Raw genomic sequence first — 26,537 nt, 5'->3', positions numbered from 1 at the left:
CTGGGGCAGGTACCTCAGCCTCAGCCTCTTTCCACTTCACATCCCAAAGCACGGCAGTAAAACTATATTTTTTTCATTAGACAATCCCAAACTTTTTTTCTGTCGATTAGTTTAGTTCTAATATTCACTGTAGACTTCTATTTTACTCTGAGTGTAGTTAGATTTATCATCAGGAAAGTAACACAATGAGAAAAATCCTTAAATCTCTCAGTTCTTGACCTTACTGTAAGATACCCATTGCAGGGCAATTTCTACTAACTTGGCATGATGTCAGACAATAAGCATATATTGAGTGTTTACTGGATTCATACAAACTCTCACAGCCCAAACTATAAGCTTTATTAGGAATTTCTAATCATGTTAAGCATAGAAAACCCAAAAACCTTTAAAAAAAAAAAATCAGACAAAACAATCAAACACACACCAAAAACCAAAACCAAAACAAAATAACTAATAAAAAGCCAAACATAGACCCTCAGGTATTCTGTGGTGACCTTTATGTCCTTGGCCAGCCAGCTAGCCTACAGCTCCCTTTGCTACTGCAAGGGGTAATGCAGGTCTCTGCAGAACAAACCATTCTCATGGTAGTTAAATATTTCATGCATCCTTTTGTAGCAGTAACAGAAGAGAATGGGAACTGTGCCACTTCCACAAGACCAGGAATCATTATTGCTGTTATTTTGATGTTTACACTCTGGGGGCCACACTCTCATTTCCAGCCCTCAAAGTCATGATTAATGCATCCTTTCACTCCTTCATTTAGCAAGTCAAATGTACATCCAGAAACTTCTGGAAGAAGCATGGATGGCGAGAACAGAGTCCCAGGAGCATGTCTGTGCACTGCAGCCCTGGCTGCCTGCCAGCCCTGGGCACGGGCGACCGCGCACAGAGGGGGCACGGCCAAGGCTGTCATCTGAGAAGGAGAAACTGCGTTGCCCTAGTAACAAAGGTCTCCCAAAACTGTTGTCTACAGAAACTTGAGCTACATCTCTCCTGGCCACCCAATAATAGCTTGTATTAATTCAGATTCCAGAGGCGTTCAGAGGACAATGTCAGGTCTATCCTCTACTCTCCTAAATGCCACAGGGAAAGAAGAGGGTGTTGTCTTAAATTAAAGATTCAGAAATGCCCAGTTCCACAGTCAGATTATCTTGTGCATATCTCCCAAGAGAAGCAGAAACAAAACAGTTTGACACAAGGCAAAAGATGGCCACCTCTTCCTCTGACACAAGGCTCTGTAAAAACACAGGCAACAGTCCCCTGGGGCAGCTCAGCTGGTGGGGAAGCTGCAAGTGCACCAGCACAGTGGAACGCTGTGCCAACACCCTGCTGGAAACAGGCTCCCAGATAACTTCTCACTCTCCAGCAGACAGATGTTTGCAACAAAAATTTCCAAGCAGACAGTGTCACCAAGCAGTGACTGAGGTGCCTTGTGTGGGCTTGGAGTGTGATGCCAATCCCCTCCAAGTGAAGACAGCCGACCACACCACCCAATCCAGTTTCAGCACAGAAAGCAGAAAGAAGTGTTTTTAACAGGTGTATAAAGCAGGTCTACATACCACAAAGGACCAGGAAGGAACACTCATTTTGCCTGCAAATGATTATTTGTAGTATTAAAAAAAACAAAACAACAACCCCCCAAAATGCACACTGCAAATCCAATTCGCTGTTCCACATGCTTTAAAATGTGGTATCAATGAGTAGGATGCTAGCCAGATAGTATTTAATACTTAAAAATACATGCAAAGGACCCTTAGAACATTCAAGTTAAGTATCCCTGAAGGTATTGTAGTTTTCAGTACATGGATTTATTCAGAACTCTCCCCTTTACAAGATACACCCAGCAGCAACTAACAACTGAACAGTCTCACACAGAATATTCTACAGAGCAGCTCCACATTCATTCATAGTTTGAATATCAGGTGCATAGATTTAACAAAATACCTGCATATATAGCTATTTAAAATAAATACATTGATACTCAGAATTTAATGCTTTTCTGCTTGCACCTTATTAGATATCAACAATTAATCTAAAATATCCATGCAGTTTCAGTTAACTGACTGCAAGTTTAAACACACTAACTGCTAAGACACTTAAATGTGCTTTTCTAATTAAAGACAAATTATATTTTAACTTTCTCACTTGTGTATGTCGCAACAAAATACTGAAGAAAACGCTAGAGGAGAATAGGTAGGTTGCTGTAAGTGTCTGCAATTTATGGTTGCCTCTGGCTAGAGGATGGTTACATATGCAAAGATTAAATCAAATTATTATAATGCTTAGCAAATTCATCAAGCATTATGATGACTACAGCATCCTTACTAAGTGCAATTCAAACAGCAGTGGCTGCCAAAACCACCCCCATTTTGAAAAATGGGGGCTGCTAAAGAGAAGTTTACCAACAGAGAAAACACATACAGCGTTAAATGCGGGGCAGACTCGCGTCTGACACAAGTGTATGGTGAAGATAGCGTGCGACCGTGAGCTCTGAACGTTCATCTGAGTGCTGGCAGTGGTTCGAGACAAGGCTCCCAGCTTCAAGCACTGCATCATCTAGAAAAAAGGCAAAAAGTACATTGCTGGTTAAAGGAAAAGTGTTCTTATAACATGTACTGTTTTGGATGTATGACAAAATTTCTCTTAGCTACAAATTCAGCTCCTATATACCAAAAAGCCAAAAGGACAAAGATCCTTAAATAAACAAACTAAAAGTATTTTTTGTGATTTCTATAAGAAAATATGTCAATCTTCATATTCCTCTGTTTACAGTACCCTTTGTAGTAACAGCCATCTTCATTCACCTGTGGCAAAAAATGTATGATTTTTGTACTTTTTTTAACAAAAAAAGAGTATAATAACTTTTGTATTCAAATTTGCAGTGTACATGAATAGCAGTTTACTTCACATCAGCCATAATACAAAGCTTTCTTCTCAAATCAAAAATAATATATATATAAGATCTGGGAGATCAGAATTACATGCCACCAGAAGTATATTATGAACAAATAGCTTTAAATTAAAATTACATGCACTTAGTATCAAACATATCAGATTTAAGGCCACAAATAATTAAGAAAATAAAAATTTTAGCTACCCTTTACACTTAAATTGCCCAGGAGACAGGTACTAGATAGCACGATCTCTATTTTTAACCATTCATCAAAGCATAAAGGTAATTTTAGAATCTACTTGGCGTGTAACAGTGTAATTTATTTCCAGTTATCACCTCAGATTCTCCATTCACAGTTCGAGTTGTAACGCCCACTGTATAAATTCCTCCTGCTGAATCTTCATGTATTTTAATATTTGATTTTTTATTCTTTGCATCAATATCACGTGTGGTATCAAACAGGTCAAGAATTTCTTCATTGTAAAGCTGAGGAGAAGAAAAAGACAAAAAACATGTAATTTTTGGAAGGAATTCCTCCAATGACTAACAAATCTCTGCACAGCACATACCAAAAGTTCTAACAATCCAAATGTCTCTGCTCCCAAAAGATGTGAAACCTCCAAAATTACAAGGACAATAGGTGATAGAGCAGCTACAAATTAAGTGATGACCTGCACACTTCCTAATATGCCACCCAAAGATGTGCTAACTTCTTCCACATTGTCAGATCTGAGATAAAATTCTTTGGTGGGACCAGGGAAGAGGAGGCAATTGGTGCCAGCAGAACAAGAGTGGTTTCTGTGGCAGGCATCTGCTGTCTTCAGATTTAACCTTGGGCTTTTCTTTTGTGGATTCAGTTGGCTGCACCCTACTCCAAACACTTCCAACTCACTCCATTTGCTCTCACTGCCATTACACCTTTCCTCATCTCCTCTCTCACACCTTCCTAAGTCTACAGCGCTCATTTAGATAAATTCTTCCTGCCGAGGAAGGAATTTGACATATAATAACAATTTTTGTGCAAGCTGCTTCTTAAAGACATCAAGCATCAGTCCAAAAACACCATGGCATGGTTTCTTGAGCAAGGCTTTTGTACTCCACAAGAATGTTCTGAGTATTGCAGTGTTTACATCCAGTTGAAGATATCGGGGGGGAAAAAACCCAGACAACCCACCCAGAAAAAACGCTATCCCACTGGAAATCTCATGGCTCCAGTCTGCCTGTGTACACTGGAACATTTTAAGTCTCTTTAATTTAGTTATACTAATTCATGTCAGTAAAGCTCAGACCAAACTAATTCAATTCCTGATCAAAACCCCTAGGAAGCAGTCAAAGAAGCACCACAGCAGATCTGTATTCACACAAGGTACTTTCTCATAACACTGAAAGTAAGTGACTTTCTCCTCTCAAAAGCAAAAAGCCATCCCTGAGAAGAAAAAGCTCAGCATTTGTGAATGTGATGTTTTTAATCCTTTACATATTAAAAAAAGGAATTATATTTAATTATTAGGCAGAGATATTCTATTTAGGAATCTTCTTCCTATCCTGAATATTTTACCTTTATTATAAACTGATATCACAATTTAGAGCAGATGCTGGTAATGCACCTGCAATTGAGTGGAACTGTATATGCCTGTCTTTTGAAACAGCAGGAAAGCAAGGAGTTAAGGGAGGCAGACTGCAGTCAACTAAAAGGCAAGAAAGTAGCAAACAGAAGTCACTGTTCCCAATGGTTATCCAGCTGTAAGACTTCAAAGTTATCCCAAAAATACAATCTGGCTTCAGCTTCTTCAACGACTAAATTATTGTTTATGCAATCTAGCTCTCATGGTAGATAGGCTGGGAGGAAGAGGATACTTTTTGATACAGAACAGTGCATAATAGAAACTGATTAGAAAAAGCTCCTCTGGGAAAGCCTCAGTAAAAGAAAAAAAGTCTACCAACAAAAAGGACATTTTGTTAAGGGAGAACTTACTATCTACATCATTTAACCTTTCTCTAAATTAGATAAACAAGACAAGTTTCAGTATGCACGGTTCAGCTGAAATACATTGTAATGGCTGCAACTCTTCATACCATTCTCACTGTAACATTTAATCACTGCCCTGTACTTTGGGACTCTGTTATATTTGTAATGTTATGTCAAAAAACAGAGTCAATTCAGAAGCCATATTGGTTACTGCTCCTTATTCTGCTCATGTTGCAGCTGCCTAAGCAAGGCTGCAGCTCCCTGGAACACCGGGTAGAGCATTTCCACAGCACATGCTCAAACCAACTCTCTCTAGGCAAATATTAGCCAGAGCAACAAACCTAGACCAATACAAAACTAATGCCAGCTTGTTAATCTTTGAAACAGTTATAGAAATCTATGACTAAAGGACTTAGTTTACTTCATCAGTAATAAAACAGCTTTTCCCATGGGTAATATAAAAGTGGGGGGTTCCACCCCCGAAGTAGTTGAGGTTGTACATACCGAAGTAAGAAAAACAAATTTAACACCTGCTCTTCCTAAAATCGATTCTGCCTCTCCATGTGCCTGAAGTATCAGATTTTGCAGGTTGGTAGTAAATGTAAATACATTACACCCAAATCACTCAATTTAAAAAGCAGTTCCAGAGTCAGGAGACACAGTATAAAACCTACACCTACAGGGCACAAAGCAACAGCTGCTGCAGGTCAGAAAGATCACAGATATTAAGGCCCCCTTACCAGTAACTGTGTCTACAAGAAAACTCAAAGGGAGCAGTTTTGCCATAGTATTGACCAGGGTTGTTTTTTCCCCCTCTGGTCTAAGAAAGAAGGGAACAGTGACACTGAAGCCCAATCCTAAACCAGTGGGAATCTCAGAAATAAGTATTTTCATGCTAGGTTTCTTCTTTGGTTTAAGAAAGTCTTCGGAACAGACTTTGAAAGCTAAATAAATCTATGGCAAAGTGACAAAAGCAAGCAAAGCATGTTCACTGCTCAAAGCCACAAAGTACAGTAAGGGGGGATTTTTGTGATTTATTGTTTTAAAGTTTTGTCAAGAATTACTAATAGGCAAGAGCAACAGGCCCTACAAACAGAAAGGGATAAATTATGATGAACATAACTATTTCTATACTTCAAAATAACATTATGAAGGGAAGTAGTAAAATAATTGGAATAAGATAAAAATACTTTTTCATAAATTGAAGAGCTGAAGCAAATCTGATAAATTTTCCTTTAGAAATCTTTAACATTAATTCAAAACATCTTCAGAGAAAATAAAATTTTAAAGATGCAACCAGAAAAAATATGCAATTGGTTTTCTAAAAAAAACAACAGCCAAAAATCCCACATAAACTTACACCCACAAATGTGGATCATATTTACCTCTAAGAACTGTGCATTCACTTTAAAATCTGGAGGTGGAAGTCCTTGTTTAATAGCACCTTGTTTTTTTTCTTCAATACATCTGAAAAGGTGCTTAACAGCACGTGATATAATGCCTTGTTCTTCTTCTGTTATGTTGACATCAAATCCAGTGCCCATGGTGTATGTTTTGCCAGCACCTGTCTAATTTGAAAAAGGAGTAGTCACTACAACATGTTAGTAGTGCCAAATCATCATAGAAATACAGTTTGTGAACACTAGGGCTCACCTCAATCTGCCATCTTTACAATATTAACACACACAACAACAGGTCACTTTGAAAAATGGATAAACAGCAGAATTTGGACAAACTCTACTGTTTATCCAGAGATCACATACAAGAAGAGAGAGAGCAGCTCAATCTTTCATAACCCTTCCCCTAGAAGCCTTCCCTAACCAGCTTACATCAGTCTTGAGCTATCACCACTAGGTCAAAAGATGAGTTAATGTTTCCAACCAAGGCTGTTAATTAAAGCATGTATTTTGGAGGTAAAAGCAGCATTTGCAATTCTTTGCTGAAGTAGATCAAATGACTCTCTTAATTAAGATATTTGAATATCTCAGGTATTATATTCCCATTGTCCTCACTTTATACTAAAGAATACAAGCTCTATCTTCACTAGGAAGATAATCTAATTAAATGTGAAGTCCAATAGAAGACAACGCGGTGTAGTGTTTTCACTTAATTACTGGGTCAAGTCTAAGACAAAGATAGGATCACACAGTTGAGCATAATCTGCTAAACTGGATCTTCAAACTGCTTTGTTTGACTAGGAATAGACTTCACCTGGCTAACTTGAGATTCAACACCTAACAGTGCTGAAATTCAGAATCCAAGACCACATTTTATGCAATCAATTCATAAGGGAATATTCAACAGACAGTAACTCATTCTCTACATTGTGCTCAGCTTCAAGTGTGCCCAGTGTACTAGAGGGTGTGTTCTCTATGAAAAGTCCTCTGACTTTGGAATCTGATCCCTACATTTTGCCCACAAGCAAACAATGTGGCCTGAAGTTCCCCAGGATTTATTTTTAAAAAGCTCCTATACCCAAAAGTCTCTAAAAATGCAGTGGGTTGAAAAGTTGGTCAGAAAAGAACCTCAGTACAACCCACCTCTACAGTTCAAGTGATTAAGTCAATAATCTGTATTGCTGCATTGAGGTGAATTCAGGAATTATATGGACTGATACTATTTTCAGTATTACTATAAAATTCAGATCTGCAGCCTATATGTATTCTGTGTTTCAACTGCCAGTCTAAATAGAATCTATATAAATGAAATACTCTCCTACAGGGTAACTCATCAAAAATAAATCCAAGATGATAAAAATCAGATTGATGCGTTCAGAAATTTAAGAAAAAATCCATTTCAAAAAACTGTTTATTCCAAAATAAACACTTTAAAATAAAATTGTGAAGCTTACCTGGCCATAAGCAAAAACAGTGGCATTATAGCCTTCAAAGCAGCCTTCAATCAGCTTTTCTATGCACTGTACATAGATCTCTTCTTGCTGTGAGTCAATGTTGAAGACATAATCAAAAGTGAAGGCCTTATCTTTTCCCAAGAACACTTGAGGTTCACCAGGTGTGACAGATGTACAAATATGGCATCCTTCAATCTTCTCTTTGGCTAACTGTGGTCTGATTCTGTTTTGGAAGAGATAAAAAGAACTATTAGAAATTCTGATCATCAAAAAGAAGAGGAATATACAATATAAATAAGGGATCTAAGAATTCCTTGATGACTGAGAAGTCAGAACTTTACTTCACCAAGCCAGAAGGTTTTTGGTTGTCTGAGCCACATAACTGACTGTATCAGAACCTCAGCCATAAAACTGCTCATGCAAATGACACCATCTTTTCTGAAAGTTCACCTACTTCAAGCTGATGACCTGCCTAGAACTCTGAATGTTTCTCTATGTATATTACATATTCATTACTGAAGAGGCACTTTTATATGTTGTTTCAGACTTGGAAACCAAGCTTTCCAGTTTAATCAAACTACTGCATGCTTTCATTGTAAAACCAGAAATTTTACATTGTTTTTTACAAGCAAGTTAAATGTGAAAAAAAATACAGGATAGCTTAAATTGCAATTTGGGAGGAAGAACATACCAACACCTAGCTCAGACAGTTAGAGTGTGGTGCTAGTGATGCCAAGATTGTGGGTTCAGTTCCTGTATGGGCCATTCACTCAAGAGTTGGACTTGAAGATCTTTATGTGTCCCTACTAACTCAGAATATTCTGTGATACCATCTTAAATGAAAGCCTCCTTGCTGTGAGAGCAATGACAGCAAGGAAAAGGCTCACATTTCTTCTTTCCTTTTGTCAGGAAAGGAACTTTGTACAACCAGAACACTTCCGTGAAATGTTTGGTTTCACTGAAGAAGTGTACATTCAGACAACAGGAGAACAATATTTAACAAGTTCTAAAGGCAAGAGTCTCTCATTCCTCATTATTTCCCCTCTAAGGCAAATTTCAGCTTTTATTTCAGTTTGTTCAGTTTCTTATTGTACAAAATAACTTGTAGAATATAGCTTGAACTTCTCATACTCTATCATTTTAGTAATTCCTCTGCATTCTTAGCACTCTTGCAGCCTCAAACTTTAATTCATGTACTGGCCTCACAACTAATAATGACCGCAGAAGCTTGTGATTCAGTTGGTTTAATGATTAACTATCAAGAAGAAAAACTCTGGTCACTTAACACACTGTTCTAGCTGTAAGTAACTAGTAATTTTTTTACAAAGCTACCTTTTTGAAAAAATATTTCCAAGTTTCCAAAGGAGCAGCAGAAAAACAACCCAAACCAAATCCAAACAAACACCAAAATGTGTGCAGCTTTTAAAAGATGTGACAAGGAAGGCTTACAAGAATGATAAAAAAGCAGCAGTACAGCTACATACAAACAGAATAATGGAATATTTTATATAGATCTTCCAATTATATAAAGCTTCAGTGTGGCTACTTTCAGTTACACCGTGTCCAAGATCTGCATGCACAGAGTACACTTAAGGCATGAATTCATCTCATATTCCATGCTTTTAGGACCACATGCACATTAATGCTTTGTTTAGAGCAGCTGTGCTGCCTTGAAGCAAATTCCCCAGCATCTTCAGCTATCACATGTTGGTTTGGATCACAGAGCAGTTTCAGTGTGCACAATTTACACTCCCTTCAGAGGAAACTAAGCCAAAATGCTCAACTCCAAACACACAAAACTTGTTCCAAAATCTAATGGGAGCATAAGGGCCCAAAGCTACCTGCTGATCTACTGTGACTGTGCCAACACCTGCTGATACAGAGAGAGCTTGTCTCCAACAACTCAGTGGACTGCTGCAGACTAATTATGTACACATTAGATGAAGTTAGAAATATCCTGCTTGGAAAAAAAAATACCAAAAAAAATCTCACAGAGCATGATGTATCTAGTTTTTATTGCAGATTCTGAACTTTCCATCCAGGGATATGCATTGCTGTCCAGAGTATTTTTCAGATTTTTCATTCTGAGGGTTCCCACACGTGACACTAGAGATTAACCTTAATTTATCTGTAAGGTCTTCTGCACATTAATTCCAGCATGGAAACTTCATTAATGATCAGGAGGTACCACCCTGTCAGCTTACCCTCTAGTGTAAAGTGAAAATTAACTAAACCTTTGAAAAATATCATTAAAGAAAAGATTATATGATGTGCAAAAGAGGCATAAATATTGTATAACTAGTATTTGCATTTAAGGAACACTAAGTGTGTAATATAGGTCACATTTTCTCTCTAACAACATCATAAGGAATTTTGAAATAAGAATGCTAAAAGTAATATAGGATTTACCTAACTCTTTCAATAACAACCAACTTGATCCACTTGTACCTGTGTCGACTAAACAGAATCAGATAAATACGTACAGAAGCTTGTAATACATTTACTTCCTTCTAAATTAAGGAAATTTTGGTAATAAAAAAGCTTTTATTTCTGGGTAGGGAAAGTCTTCAAAGTAAAGTTAATCATATGCCTTTCCTAAAAGCATTGTACACAGCTGGAAGGTTGAGCAAATAAAACACTGCAGCTTGCTGTCTAAAACAGTATTTGGAAAATGCCTACTCAGTAAGTTATTCTGCTGCCTCCTTCTACTGTCATGAAGTCAGTCAGAGGGCAAGCTCCTTTTTCAGACTAAGCACTCTTATTCTTTCATTAATCCAGTGCATACAGTACAGAGGCCATCAATTGTCCTTACAAAAATGAACTCTGAGGGTTTGTAAAGATCGACAGGTGTGTCTCGTAGATCTCTAGAAATCTGGATGGAAAATACATTTTCAACATCAAGCAAGCTTTAGTGCATCCCAAAACCACAACTTATCCCCAGTTCCAAAAAGTTTTTAACATCCACTTGTAGAATGAAGATGATGAGTTTTTTTAATAAGTTTTCCTTTATATGCTTTTATTCTACACTTGAAAAAAAGTTCATTTTCTACACTAATGAACTGATGCAATTATGACAGGTGCCGAATAAATTTCTCCTTTCTACTACTAAGTAAAGGCTGAGTGACCATGAAAAGGAACAGCATGCCTAAAATATCAATGATTTGCATGATAACTATTACAGTGATGACAGGACTGTAAAGTGAGCAGTTTCGATGTCGGCCAGCAGAGACTTCCCATGAGAATCCTCGCGGCCAGGTCGTGCCCAGCAGCACCTCCCAGAGCTGTGCTGCACACAAAGCCCGTACACAGCAGCCCAGCACAACCAGCCACAGCAAGACACCACACCAGAGGCCAGCTGAGCTGAGTGTCTGTGTCACTGCTAGCAGCTTCTTACCCACTCAGTCACTTCTCTTGGGCTGTCTCACATCATTCAGGGACCCAGCAGCGATGACTGTGTCCTTCCTCCCTAACTTTCCCTAAATCTGAAGGCAGTGCTAGGAGAAAAAACAGCATTTCACCAGCACTTATGCAACACAAAGGAAAAACCAAGCAAACCCTGCCACAACAGGGAAGCTTCATGCCAAAGACAGACTCCCTTCTCATTCTGTCACTGGTCTTCCAAAATGTGGAAATCTGCTACGGAGTTGAGAGGTAGCAGAGACAGATCACAACTGCATCCAGTTTGAATGACATCTTCCCCCAAAAGAGATGTGCAGACAAGAAGCCTTCATCACCTGGTCTCCTCAAGGGATACTTCATGCTCTGAAATCTATACAGCTCTCTTGGTGATTTTGCCATGAGGCTAATGTGATGCCCCCAATGGGTAAGCAAGAAATTCCTCCTCTTCAACCTGATTTCTGGCCACTTACAGTGTGAGTGCATCACCCAAACCTGAAGATTCAGTCTTACTCTTTGCACTGAATGTGTGGTCTGGCAAACAGAAGTCCTTATGCAAGTCAGATTCTGCTCCAGCACTGCCTATAGGAACATGTCCTCCTCCATCCCACACACAAATTGGGAAAGTGATTTTTCCCTTTCTGCTTACAGCCAAACATTTTCCACTTTCACATCTTAATGTGGTCACTTCTGTCAGCAAAGCAGACAGTGCCCACACTCTAAAAATGTGGAAGAGTTCATTCTGGTCATCTCTCCTTGCCCAGTCTGTGGTCTGGCAGCCTGCCACTGAGATTTTTCTTCAGGACCAATTTGACTTCAGCCATTTTGTCTTCTACAAGGCCCCACCCCACCTGTTTTTCAGGCTACTCTTTAATTGCAGACAATCGGGTGTTTTCCACCCATTTCCAATTACATCTCCTTAGACGTGGCAACTTCCCAAACAACATTTTGCTTTACATCCTTCCCTCTCCTCCTCTCCAAAGCATGAACACACCCAATTCTTGTTTATGTGTACTTCGCAGCACCTCCAGGCCACACACATAAAACTTAATCCCCTAAATCTCTCCTGCCTCAGCACACTGGGACAAGTTGTCAAATTAGGGAGTGCTAAACCAGCCAGCAGTTGCACAGTAATGCACTGTATTGTACTGGAACTAATCCCTCAGAAGAACAGGGGCACAAGATCTCTGCTAAAATTATTGTCAGCTAGAACAGGCTCAGATAATACAGTTCAGGGACTGCAGTCATCATCAGGCCAGTACCCTGTGTTCTGCAAGACATCAGACTTTACATCTGACAGCATCAGACACAATTGATTCCTGTTTGAACTAGATAATATCATAATATCTCTTTGAAAAGCATCCTAAGTTTACTTCTAAGAATGAAAAATTAACCTAGTGATCTAAATATATATTATTTACACAAATAAGTACATGCATATGTCAGAATGTATATATACATACACACACATCCCTTTTCAGATACTAAACAGTTTTACCTCAGCCTGTTTATTTAAAAACCTCTCCATTATTTAATTTTACCCTAGCAGTCTCTAACCATCTACAATCACGTCACCCCTTAATCTCATTTCATATACTAAACAAGACCAGTGATTTTTTGAATTTGCATCTCCATGAGAAGAACTGTAAACTCTAACAAAGGGTAATAATCAGTGTTTACCATATACCTTCTCAGCACCTCTACAGAATAGCAATAAGCACACAAGAACTTCTAAGAGCAATCTAAAAAGGGCTAAGAATCAAATTATTCTTGTTTTACAGAAAGCAAAGCAGAAAAAAAAAATCATAGATTAATCTTTCAGACTGCAATGACTATCTGTGAGCTCTGCATTGGAAAGCAAAGATTACTCTGAAGCCTCATGTAAAGTTCTTTTTCATTAAAAGGCTCTATGGGGAAAGGGCTGTTTTCACCTTGCTCAGAAAAGCATAAATTCAAACCACGTGCTATGCTGAGCAGGAAACAAGTTAACCTGTAAACCCAAGGCTCTCCAATACTTCTCTTACTCCACTAAGCCTATTACATTTCACACAATTAAGTTTCACATGTGGGTATATGAAATATTAAATCCAGAAACATCTAATAAAATACTAAGTGAAGCATAGGAGGCAACATTAACTGGAAAACAGACAGATACTGCCCAAATCCAGAAGAAAACAGCTTCCAACTCTTACTTCAGCATCAGAATTCTCCCATCTTACTACTCCCTTAAATTTACACTCATCAAATCACTCCCATTAAAGTCCCTTCAGAGCAAGCAGGAAGTAAAGAAAGCTAAGCAGGTTTCATCTCAAAGACACCTGATACTTAAGCTTGCATAAATTTTTCAGTATTTTTGCTTGCACACACTGGAATCTTGCTCTGTGATTAGCAACACTTGCAAATGAGACCACAACTACAATGTCTGAATGCACTCATCTGAACTGCACCTCTCAACGAGCTTTAAGGATACAAAAAGATCTGAAATATGGGAAACTCGAGATTTATCTCCTGTTAGCACAGCATAAAGGGTAAAGGAACCAATCTTTAAGCTCATACCAGCAGCCACCATCTCCAGAGAGTTTCTGAACAGCGGCATTACTAATGGTGTAGCTCCACATTAACAGCATCAATCACCGGTATTACACCTACTGGAATCCAGATGGAAAAATGGACACACAGTTACAGACATACAAACTACAGTGAGCACGCCAGACAGGGCTCAGCAGCTGAGCCACCCAGCACATGGCAAATCTTTCCCCCGATCAGCACCAGGAGCCCCGTGCCAGGGCCCAGGCACACAGCACTCACCCGGCCAGGGCAAGGAGCACTTCCTTGCTGCAACTGCAACTCCACTGTTCTTATGTCACATTTGGGCACTGCTCCCATCCATCTTTCTCCAAAGCTGCCCCAGCCTAGGCTGAGCCCAGTGCTGGCAGCAGGACTGCCCAGAGCCCACAGAGGACAGGCACAGCCCAGGTGTTACTCAGCCGAAATTTACACCTCCCAGCAAGCGCAAGTGAGGCAGGTGTTTTCCACATGTACTGACACTTACCTACTCAATATACCTGAAAACTTATTGGTGTCTTAAGGCATTTTGATACAAGTTTGACATACCAGAGAATAAAACTTCCTGAAACAGTCTTGGATATTAAAAAGAAATGCAATAACGACTGTGGCAAAACTTAAGCAGAATCTAAGCGGTCCAGATTTTACTCCGAAGTCTTATTAAGATAGTGATGAAAAGGTATTAACATCCCTTCAAACCATGTGTAGCCATTAAATACGACCATTAAGGCTTAACTTAAAGCTTTCAGCAAAATCAAACACTAAATTACCAAATGGGCTCTGAGGTATTACATTTTCAACACTAACTTACTGTAATTCAAACAAACAAAAAAATTCTGTTCAAAAGCACATGCAGAAAATATTTTGTTCCAGTGCTGCAGAATGTCACTTCCAGTTTGCATTTAATAAGAAAGCAACAAATGGTAAACTAGAATGAAATTAAATTGATGAAATATACCACTGCCATAATTAGATTTGTCCAGTTCTCCCATATACTCAAACCCTACCTCTTCAATTATTTTTTTTTTTAATTTTTTATTTTTACCCACAAATTCAATTTCATGAAACAATTACCCTTTTCAGTAGCTTGGGTCTGGTCAGCTCCCACACCCATTAGCTGCTCATGCTGGAGATGACATTGGCAGTGCCAGGCTGAGGCAGCTCCACAGGCTGCTGCTCTGCCCTCGCTCCCGAAGAGCCGTTCAATAGCTGCATCTCCGGGCAGCCACCATGGCCAAGACACAGTTTAGCAGTGTGATTTCTGATTATTCTTGTGCAATTCTGTAACAGCCTAGCAGGCTGTGCAACACAGATGGCATCCTCAGGCTGGCAGGCACAGCCCCGCACTTTTGCTAATAAAAGAAAATGCAGAGGGGAGACACCCAGGTCTGCTCTCACATAATTCCTACTGCTCTGCAGGCTTCCTTCCCCACACCACCCCCACACATCCTCCAGAAGGATCTAGAAGACCTCCAACATCTTTCTTGATAACATGAATAAATGTGTTCACACAAACCTTCTTCATGTGGTTTTATTGTGAACTAATTTACTCTCCAGTGACCAAAGAAATCCACAACTTTTGAGAAAAAAACCTGACTTTTGAGAGAGAGAGAAGGAGAACTGTATTGCCAGGTTTGTACTGGCCTGGGTTATTTCTAGCTCAAGACAAGGTCACCACTGATGGAAAAGCTGCACTACCATAAGCTTCCACATGCCTACCAAGCACAGGACTGGCACCTCCAGATTCAAGTGCAGTTTGACTAGAACTAAACAGAAGTGCTTTTTCCTAAGACAAACAGATTTATTTTTTTTTAATTGTTCTACGGTGCTACTTGCCTTGGTTTTCTTAACATGTATTTTTATATGTGTCACCCCTCTCAGAAAGGTAGAAGAGACATAATAACACAGTATCTTGGATAAAATGAGAACTAAGCAAATGCAGCTAAGCATAACTTATGAACTAAGACTTGAAGTATTTATGGTTTATGAGTAAGAAATAAAAGAAATAAAAGAAGGAGATTGACCTTCCTAAAAGTAGAACTCTAAATTAATTTCATACCATACAGGAATGCAGGCATACCTGTATCAAGCAATGAAGTGGCAGAATAGAGACCTCGGTCCCAGCAATCGGGGGTCAAACATGCTTCGGTGCTGAAAGGGTCAAATGCACTCTGGTGCTGAAAGAGACTGGAGTCACCTGATCTCACCTTAGCTGATTAGCCCGAAGCAATCATTGCCTCTCTCCATCAGGGAGCATGAACAAGTCATTCTCCAGAGTAAGAAGCAAAAATAAGTATTTCTGCTGCAGAATGAAACAGCACTCAGCTGTACCACAGTGTGACCGTCATGAGCTCAAGGTCTGCACACCATGCTATATGGAATACATGGACATACACCGAAATAAACAGGTCACTCACTAGCTACCTCTTCTTTAAGGACTAACTCTGAAAATATAATCCCTAAGAATCTTTATCACCTTTAAAAGAAGAGGAAAAAAGAACTCCAGAAGATGCTAGGTCACTCCAGTTTTTATTTTAGCGGTAGCTTCCAGTCTTAAAAAGCCCTGTGTACACTTTCAGTTTTTTGTCTGCTTATACTGCACTTGTGGACATCATCCCACAGTTGGCACAACAGCAGAGACATCCCAAATACTTGGTTCAGACATGAACAACAGGTTTCTTCCCCAGGTGGTCTGGGAGCCTAACATTTCCAAAAGGCCTTAATTTGGAAAGGTCTTCTGAACAAATAACAAGAAATACACAATCCAGGGAAACTAACCAAAACATTTACCCCAAGGAAGCAGAACCATCTGTGGCTATTGGTTTGGATGGCTGCTCTGTATCACTAAAACTGTAGTTTTAGAGGATACAGAGGGTTCAATCAGTCTGCAATTTGATGGCTGAGCACATCTATTTATATACCAAGTCCAATATACACAAAGCAAATTAAGGACAGTACTGCCTTTAAACTGCATATTAAATCTGTCCCTCTTACAATGACTGTGCTTGACTCTAGTAAGTTAAAGATTTCTATTGAAAAATATATTTTAGTTTTTATGACTGCTAAGCTCATTCACAGAATGAGAAGTATGAAACACCATCTTCATTTCACTGGTGGTGTTTCACATCAATCACTAGCACTAACAATAATGAAGACTAGTATAGATTACTATTGTGAAAAATGTATGTCAATAGTACCTGATGATTACAAGACTTAAAGAACACAGAGGTCACATATTGAAGAGAAAGGGGAAAAGAAAGGTATTTTCATGTGTCCCCAAATCAGTGTCTGCAGCTACGGCTCTCATGGATACAAAGAGGCCAATTAAGACAGTATATCCTTCTGAGGGGAATGATTCACGAAGAAAGCAACTCTACATAGAAAAGAAAGAGAATGACACCCTATATTTCTTTTGCAAATTATGGAGGTTTTTTCCTCCAAAATATAGCTTTGGCACGAAACTCAGCAGCCTTCATCATTCCTGCTCTGGGGCTTGCAGCAGTAAGGAGCAGCTGAGTCACACGGCTGGGGTAAAGCTTACCAGAGCCTGCTACTAATTATGTAACAAGGGCAGCATCAGGAAAAGGAATACACTTCCTGTAGCAACTTTCTGCAGTAGGACTGAATGCTTAACAGAGCTTACATGTGCTAAACAAATACCACTATAAGTAAGTTCAGAGGAAAAAAAATAAAAGAAAAAAAAAAGTTTAAGGAAGCCTTTTTGAAGAGTGCACAGCCCAGCAGCCTAGTATCCCTGAGCCAGGATAACAAGTGCTGCCAGTACCTTAGAGACACTTTGCTTCCAGAAATTTTAGCGTCAGGATTCAGCTGAAAAAGTATTGTACTGTTGAAAGTGATGTGGTAAATATAGGCTATCCAAACACCCAAACCACTACAGTCAGTGCTGCTTTACTAAGCTACAGAATAACATTTATTTAGGTCCAAGGGGAAACAATTAAAAACAAAACAAACAGAAACCTAAACAAAGCAAAAAAATCCAACAATAAACATTCACAACATCACCAAACAACACCAACCCACAAAACTACTGTCTGAGTACCTCCAAACCTAAAATCAGTCACATTTAAAGCTCAGGAATTTTGAGATTATTTGGGTACCTCTTGTATGCCAGCAACCAATCAGCCCAACATATCCAAATACAATAAGCCTGTAAGAAGTACATCAGTAAACAAAAATGTGGTTGGTGTCAACTCTTTTTAGAAAGCACACTTGTAACTAATGTTTAACTACCAGAGTCAAACTTTACTAAAAGCACAGTTTTGTGAGACAGCTGGTTTCAAAAACATTCCCAGCAGCATTATTACATCAACAAATGACCCAATGATGCCCACATTAAAGGCACAGAAGTGACAGTGGATTTCTGGTTCAAAAGTTTTCAAAAGTTGAAAACTCCTTCTTGCAGAACAGTAACATTATTTTGCACACCCTCACATAGAAAAAGATTTACCTGCAAAGTCAAATGAGTAACTTAAAAAAACAATTATTTAATGCAATTAAGTGAAATATTTCAAGAATAAGTGCATGCATTCAGGAACTTCCTCACATTACAACTTATCCTTGATTTCTTAAAGGCACTGATAAGTACTACAAATATATTCAGAAATAAGCAAGGAGAAAAAGAAGTTTCTTCACTATAGAAAAATAATTTTTTGAATTTCTTGAGCAAAGAACTGATGTAATGCAAGGCTACCCAGATGTCCAAAAATTGTCAGTCATGCCAACTCTAGGCTTCATTCAATTTCTTCCTCCTCAGTTAAATGTATGTCTCTTCTAGAAGTTCACTACTTCTTCCAAGCAGCCTAGTTTTTAAAAATAGGTACTCTTATTTTTAAACTGAGTTAAAAGGGCTTGCTATGTCTGCAGCAAAGAACTCTTAATTGACTCTCTTACCCAGATTTCCCTTTCCTTTTTAAACACCCACACATATTCATTTAAACTTCCAGCTCTTACAGTTGCAGTACACAGATCACTACATGCTCATGTCAAGATTACTGTAGCTCTAAAAATTGCTTTCATTTCTTTCCCCTCCATACAGAAACATTGTCTTCCCAGTTGTATATTCTGAAGTTTAGGGCAGTTGGTTGCTTTACACCTCTGAGCCACAAGTCCAATAATTACACTTCAGCAACTCAAAACAAACACAAAGTTACCAACATACCTACAGGTAAAGCTACAAGCCACTTTGTAAGTAATTATAGTTAAATAATAAAACAAAAGGAGAGTCAGGTCAATTAAAAAAAATTACAAGTTATCATTAATCATTACTGAAATGACTGCTTAGCTAACACTTCTAAAATAATCAGAGACTTCACAACGGGACAAGACAGCTAAAAACAGTGTTTTAATAATCTGTACTGAATAGTGCTTTCACTCTTAAGTTTCAAAGCAATATTCGTGGAACAAAAACCACTGTATAACTTTTCTGCCACGCCTTCAAAAAAAAAAATCAACACAAAAAACCACGTTGTATCCATAACACCCGACACACCAAGTTCCAAAGCAAACTGCAGAAAATTTCTTCATATTTATTGTTGACTGTTTCTAATGAACAGAAGTTGCTCTGTTCCAAAACAGAAGGTAGACTGTTCAAGCAGTGACTGAAAGCTCTGAGCTACTAAATCCTAACTCTGGAGTAAGGAAAAATATCTCACTTGCTTTATTTAGTACTGTATGTTTTCATATTTGCAAAACAGAAAGAAACAATGTTATCCACTTTCTCCAGTCGTGCTGTTTCAGCTACGCCTTGTTTTATGTCTAAATGTCAATCCTCAAATTTACTTCTCTTCATGTCTATTCATTCCATTTGCACGGCTGCAAAATCATTCATATCAGCACCAACAACATCAAACAGAGGTAATTTGTCCATTCTTCTATTCCTATGCAATGACACTGTATTAAGCTGCATCCTAAATTTGACTACCTTGTTGCTCTTTCTTGGCTTGAAAAATTTAGTTAAAATCAGGACAATACATGAAACTACACTAAAAATTCAGTAGGTAGCATTTTCCCCACACTGAGCCATGCTTCAAATGGATTGCTCAGTTCAATGCTGGATGCTCTTTTTCTGGAAGCATTTCAGGCAAATATAAATTGTCAACCCCAAAACTCTTCCCCACCCTTCCTCCATTCTTCAATCCCCACCAAAGCTGAGAAGTTTGCAAGTCTCTCAGTGCTGATTCTAAACAACACTCTCCATGAAGTTTCAACCAGGTGGAAAACTTGGGTTACCTACCGGCCATAATCTTTTGTTCAGCTAAATGCAGGCTGACTTTCAAATGTGGCAGAGAGGGGACAGGGAAAAAAAATTGTTAGCAAGAGAGTATTTAGCATTTATATGGAATACCAGTAGAAAGCTAAAATAATTGGAGTTTAAGTAACACAGGAAGTCAAAAGAATAGGATTTGTCACAGTTGACTGGTGAAACAAGTTTGGAGTTGGTACTGTTATATCAGGTCTTCATTCAACATCATCTACGCAAGAAATCCACCGCAATGTGGAACCTCACAGAAAACTCAGTTTCCACACAAAAATTCACATCACAAAGCTGGAAGACAGTTCTCCTCTGCAACACTTGCACTTAGGGCTGAGCTGCTGCCATTTCACATGCTTAGCCTTTCATTTAGTCCAGAAGGGCTTATATGACACTATATAAATAGTGACTACAATATCCAATTTACCACTGGAGATTTTAACCTAAGAGAAAATGAAAGAGAATTCTTTGCTACCTCATCAGGAAAGCATGGACTGCTTTCATATTCTTCACTTTTGATAATATGTAAAATAGAAAAGACTCTGGGATTTTGTAACTATTTAGCTTCCACACTAGGGCAGGTAGGAGCTCCTTGTTGCCAAGGCTAAACAAATTCAGTGTGGAAATCATTCTGGAAATACAGTAATTTTCCTGGTATAATTGCTACTGGCATGCAGACCTTACTGCATTAGCAAGCTTACAGTTTGGAGTTAATTAATACTGGTACATTTCACCAAAATATAAGCTCCAGGACAGAACACATCCATGAAACAAGTGCACCTTGGTCATGCACCACAGTGTAAACTGACAGCTGCACAGGATTCATGGCATACACTCTGAACAGAGTTTATTAAGAACCAGCTACTTCCTTGCTACTTATACCTGCTTTAGACAACCATTATTTGGATTGCTAGCCTAACAGCAAGGCTAAGCACTTTCTGCTTCATGTCCTAGCTGTAGGCTTAATTTTTCATTACAGCTCAGGTTCCCTGATAAGATTACAAATCCAACCAGAAATCCAAAACTATTAATGCAAAGTCACTTCACAAAAACAAACAAAACAAATTACCACAAAAAAAAAATAAAAATCATGCAGCAGGGTAGCTCACACAAATTGAAAGCAACTATCTCCATTTTACATCACAGGCCTGGGTGGCTCTGACTCCATTTCTGCTGTGTGCAGCTGCTGGCCTGGGCACTGCCCTGCCAGTCTCCCTCAGCTCCAGTGCACACAAAGCAGCAACACCTGATCCTGGGATCATTTCTGTCTGCTGAATGCTTGGCCACAGCTCCTAGGGACATAAGGCAAAGTCTGTCCTGACAAGCTGCTTCAAGGTCAAAACCCATTTCTTTTGCCTTGACTCGATTAAATCAGCTCTTCTTGGCAACTAATACTTCTAAATCGGGCATTTCCCAGCTGCTCTCAGAAATCATCAATGCAAATCACTTGTGGTTTGTCTGCATCAAGAGTTCATAATCCCTTCTACACTGGAGGCAGCACATATGCTTTCAAGTTAAGTATTCATATATTAACTGTTTCAAATTGCCTTAGAAATTTAAGTTTATAGTAACTACCTTGCTGTAGTCCTGATCTGTAAACCAACTGCAATTGTTACAGACCTGCCACAAAATTTGTGACCAAGCACCTCATTCCTGTGAGCACTTAACATCAGAAAACAGAAGAGCTTCTCTGGCTAACCAGACCTAGGAGGACAGTGCATGAAGGGAGCACTCACAAGGTCTTCCAGGAGCTAAGAAGGAACTTCACCAGGAAATAGAAAACTATGAGTTCATATAAAACAGTGTGTTAATGGCATACTGGTAGTGCCTCAAGGCCAGGGAGGGTATTACACTAAGGCTTATATAAAGCTTTCATAATGGGTCACACATTTATTAAAAGCTACAGACAGATATATCTCAATAATAATCCATAACTTTACAGCTGTTTCAGATAGTCTTCCTCACCAGCACCATGAAGCCAGAAGACTGGCTATTAGCTCAAGCTACAAACTCTGCACTGACAACTGCTATGAATCAGGCAGCTGCCTCCCACACCTTTGACTTCCACTCCACGGCTGCACTCAGCTTCAACCACTTAGTACCCCTGCTTTTACAGCAAACTCAAAAGGAAAAGAAAAAGAAGATAGGAGAAAGTGGGGGGGAAACATCATTCCACAATAACAAAGCTCTAGTGTTTTAGCCAACCTTGTTGCTACTAGAAAGAATTTTTCTTAGCACTACAGACAACATTTGAGGGATGGGGAAAAGAGGTAAAAAGCTGTTTATTCCAGCACATGCTACAGTCCAGGTATTTAGAAAGAAAAATGGAATATTTAGACAAGACTTGTTAAGGTAACTGGTACTCTAAAGAAATTGTCAGCAAATGTAAAAAGGTCTTAAGAGGGTACCAGTAGATCAATACCTTTTTTTCCCTGGGATTTACAGATTTCTCCAAAACAGGTAATTATCATTTTTTCTAAGAGAGTCTGCTTTTACAATTTGTGTCAAAGACTATGTCAAAACCGTTAATTGAATGTTTTAAGGGATTTCACCACTGAATCTGAAGAAAGGCTAAGGCAAGAAAGATAGCAAAGAAGGCTCTTTCAGCTTTTCAAAATTTTTTAAAATAAAATACAATCAGGATTGGGTTTTTATGGAGGATTTTTGTTATTGTTTGTTTGTGGGTTTTTTTCAAGAAACATGACAGCTAAGCAGATAGTATGACCTTAAGATCCTCCCAGGAAAGCTTGTTTTCTCCCTGGTTTCAACTTCAGACTTTGATTGCCCATGCCTTATCACTTGACTTTTGTTTACACAGAAATACAGAACTCTGTCATCAAATGAAGTACAACTGTAATGCAGCCCTTACGTAAGCTCTATCACATGAATAATTAGTGAAGCACAGAAAAATACAAATAGCTTATTTCCCAACTCCACTTAACCTCAGTGTTAACCATTTCTAGACCACTGAACTAAGGATCAGTGGCTAAAGAATGGGAACAAGATATATTGAAACTGTGAGAAAGATTCAGGACAGGAAGCAGGATTACCCAGCACAAATGAAAGGAGAGGATTTCTTTGACTCAGCATTTGAGGTCAGAACTGGTTTTACTTCATATACAATCATGTTTTTAACAGAACACAAAATTAGATTCTCAATCAAATCCAGTTCATCAATGTTACACAACATGTCACTGAGTGTCAGAATGGACAAAAAATTTACACAGTCTTTTGTGTCTTTCCTATACTACCCCATCCTAACCTCAAGGTATCAGAGTTTTCTGTTTAGAGAAACAAGATTTCAGCCCTCTGTTCCCTGGCAGCCATTGCAATGCATTAAATTGTTTATCTCTGATCTGCAGCAGCAGTGTTGGCAGAGGGTGTTGGCAGAGGGGACTTGCAACAGCAGCAAAAATGGAGCAACACAAAGATTCCACAGCTGAAAAATAGTCCAACAGTGACACTCCACCCAAAACTTGCTGACAAAGTAGAAACTACTTCAGTACCTCTAGCAATTCTTGCTGGGACTTAAACAAAAAAACAAACAAAAACCAACCAAACAAAAAAAACCCTCACCACAATGAAATCTGATGTGTAGTCCTTAGTTACCTACCTTAGCTAAAAATTTAAACTAAGATAACAATTTAAGCTAGAAATTTTAATTAGACCAAGACTCAAGTGCAAAAAAATAGGAAAAAAAAAAAAGCTTTTCATTTTTAAAAGAAAAATCCCTACACCCCACAAGAGAGTTCCTTATGTAATCTGTAATTCTCTCATTTTTGCATCAGTCACAAGCACACTGAACTGAGCAAGTATGCAATGGGACCTAACAGGGACATCCAGAAAGACTCATGCATTAGATGAAATGATTTCTGGCTGTCTTTGGACCTTTCAGACTTCACAATGAAATTGGAAAGTCCATGGTTGCACACCACCCTGGCATCCCTACCCAGCTGTGGAGGACTAGAGGAAGAGCTTTGAATGTCCAGTTCTTTTGGAAACAAAACTTCTCAGCTATTTCCAAAGTAACTGAAGATATGCCATGCCTCTGTGCTCCAACTGTACCTAGATCAATAAGCAATAGGAGTCTCCTCAGCACTGAATGAATACTCAGAAGATGGGTTCACTGCTACTCCAACACCAGAGCTGACCCTATAAACAGCAGTGGACCTCCAACTCTGTATCTTTACCCTGTACTGAAGAAAAATAGCTAAAACAAGTCATACAGATTATTTCCAGTCTTGGAAGTGAAGTGGCCAGTGTCCCCTAACCATGCATTAGCTCAGCCTGGCACACAGAAGCAAGGACCCATAAAAGGTCTGTGGCATCACCCACCCTGACACACGGTAGCATATCCAGAGGATTCCCAGTACTGGTAACAGCTGTGGCAGAAAAGGATCCCTGAACACCAAAGTTTCTCCTATATTTTATTTTTTTTTATCAGAATGGAAAAATAACATGATGCCACTTCAAGTCACTTGTAAGCAAAGGAGAGAACCTCAGACACATGTGCTGTGCTGGAGTGATCATCCCGCTCTACACCAAGGAGGTGGCAAAACAGGAGAGCAACTATCATTACAGCAGTGCAGTACATGACAAGCATTCTGTCCCACTGGGTATTCCCAAGATAGGCACATAGCCTTGGACAAAAGTTTTCTTAAGGTGAAAACTGCATGCATAAATTATAGAATATAAAAGAAGCAGTCAGTTGCCCAGCTATACTACAGTTTTTCGTATTTCCTTGACATATCTGATAAAATTTGGAAGTCAGTAGCATTTCCTAGCTAGAATCTAAGAAATCAAAAGCATATACATTCAAGAGACACAGATATGAGCTCTGAAGCATTTTATTCAGTCTACCAATAAGCTCCTCTGTTTTAAACAGATTGAACTTCGACCACACAACTCTTAGACATACTAGGCAGATATCCAGCAATACAAACCAAACTGAATGCAAACTCTGCCCAGTGCTTCACACACATTTTATTAATACACAAATTTTAATAAATAAATAAAGTTTAAAAGTCCATTTTTCATATACAAGACAAAAACTGACAATGCACAAATTATAATTTATTTCCAAAGAGTCATAAGAAACCACTCCAAGGTAATCAATACTTTGGTTTGTATTCACAAGAATATCACATGTTTCATGTGATAAACCACTAATTATCGTACACATTTCTTTCTGCCATACAGAAGATACTGTCTGAAGAACTGTAAGAATGAAACATGAACTGTCACAGCACAGGACAGGGAAAGAGATTATTCTATGAGATGGCTGAGGAGAGCACATCTGAAAAGCAAAGAAGCATTAAACAATGATGGAGGGTAATTATTCCCATCAGTCAGCTCAGTCAAAATAATGAGTAAGTTTAAATGGTGGCAGAGAAAATGCAGACAGATGGGCACCACAAATTCCTGCTAGGAAAAAAAAGTTAGACTGTTAACCCAAACTGAATCACACTCCAAATGCCTTCACAGCTGCAATACCACACCATGAAACAGTCTTCAAAACAGGTAGGGGTGGGTCATACGGGGAGAATAATAGACTTTACACAGAAAGAGTATAGAAACCATGCAAACGAACAACAAAAGCCTCCAGTACTTCACCCTGTGTATGCTTACAACACACCGTCTCCTAATAGCAGCCCTATCACCAGCACCACTGGATGGATAACTGTCAGTACTCCAAGAATCTGCTCTACCATATACAGAATTCAACTGGAAAAGAGGAAGCACCCCCTTTGCATCCCTCACATCTCATCTTTCCAACAGATCATAGGCACAGAGCTCTTCAGGATCTTCTTGGCTTCCAGGCCTTGTCTTCTCTCTTCCAGTGCAGAAGATTACAAAGACAAAAGGCCCAAGCTCCTTTCTGAGATTCACACTGGGAAGAAAAGAGTCATAAAACAAAGCCAGAGATATCCCAACTGGGCATAAGGAAGAAATCTGACCATCCAAAATTGGAACAGCCAAGTTCCGGTTGCCCATAGACACTGACGAATCTCTGTCTCAGAGGTTTTTCTTAGACCTGACTTTTAGATAGAGTCTTGCAAACCTCACCTGAATTTAGTTTTGACACTGCTTTGTGGGGGAGGCTGGATCAGATGACCTCCTGAGGTCGCTTCAAACTTGGATTAATCTAAGCTTACCATTCCAAATCAGTAAGGCTTTACTGTTCATGTGGTCATTGTCACACCTCTGTGAACACATTCTGACATTTGAATGGGATCATTCAATTGTGCTGAATTCAGGTCCTGGCACCCTACATGCAGCTTCACAGAATTACAGGCAATTGGGGTGGAAAAAAACTGGGAACATCAATCTTTCTGGACCAAAGTACTATCAATTAATCCAAAATCTCCCTGGCAGTTACCAGTCTGAGCTGTTCTGAAGTTTCCTGTATGGACAATTTCGTATCTCCATAGAAAAAACACATTCAGTACTTGACTCTTGGTATTTTAGGACATGTCTCTTATAAATCTTCACTCCTTGTATCTCACATGGAACCAGTCATGTTTTCTAGACAAAGAGCCCTTTCCCTCCTCTTTTCATTTCCTCTTAGTCCACATTTTTCATGAGCAGCAGG

General features: G+C 39.0%; 1 protein-coding gene across 12 annotated transcripts in view; it reads right to left on the bottom strand.

Annotated features, from left to right (window-relative positions):
- KIF21A (kinesin family member 21A) overlaps positions 1-26,537 on the bottom strand; it is an 86,865-nt gene that overhangs the window by 50,106 nt on the left and 10,222 nt on the right. For all 12 annotated transcript variants that reach the window (XM_086886836.1, XM_086886825.1, XM_086886829.1 and 9 more), the window contains exons 2-5: positions 7,714-7,936; positions 6,248-6,430; positions 3,230-3,379; positions 2,422-2,556 (exon numbers count right to left, since the gene is read on the bottom strand). In XM_086886836.1, coding sequence (XP_086742962.1) covers positions 2,422-2,556; positions 3,230-3,379; positions 6,248-6,430; positions 7,714-7,936 — 691 coding nt within the window. The remainder of the gene's footprint in view (positions 1-2,421; positions 2,557-3,229; positions 3,380-6,247; positions 6,431-7,713; positions 7,937-26,537) is intronic.

Source organism: Cyanistes caeruleus, chromosome 4 (genome assembly GCF_971803275.1).
Source record: "Cyanistes caeruleus chromosome 4, bCyaCae1.hap1.1, whole genome shotgun sequence".
Lineage (NCBI taxonomy): Eukaryota > Metazoa > Chordata > Aves > Passeriformes > Paridae > Cyanistes > Cyanistes caeruleus.
Note: the sequence above shows the minus strand (reverse complement) of the source record. Positions and strands in the feature narration are given on the sequence as shown.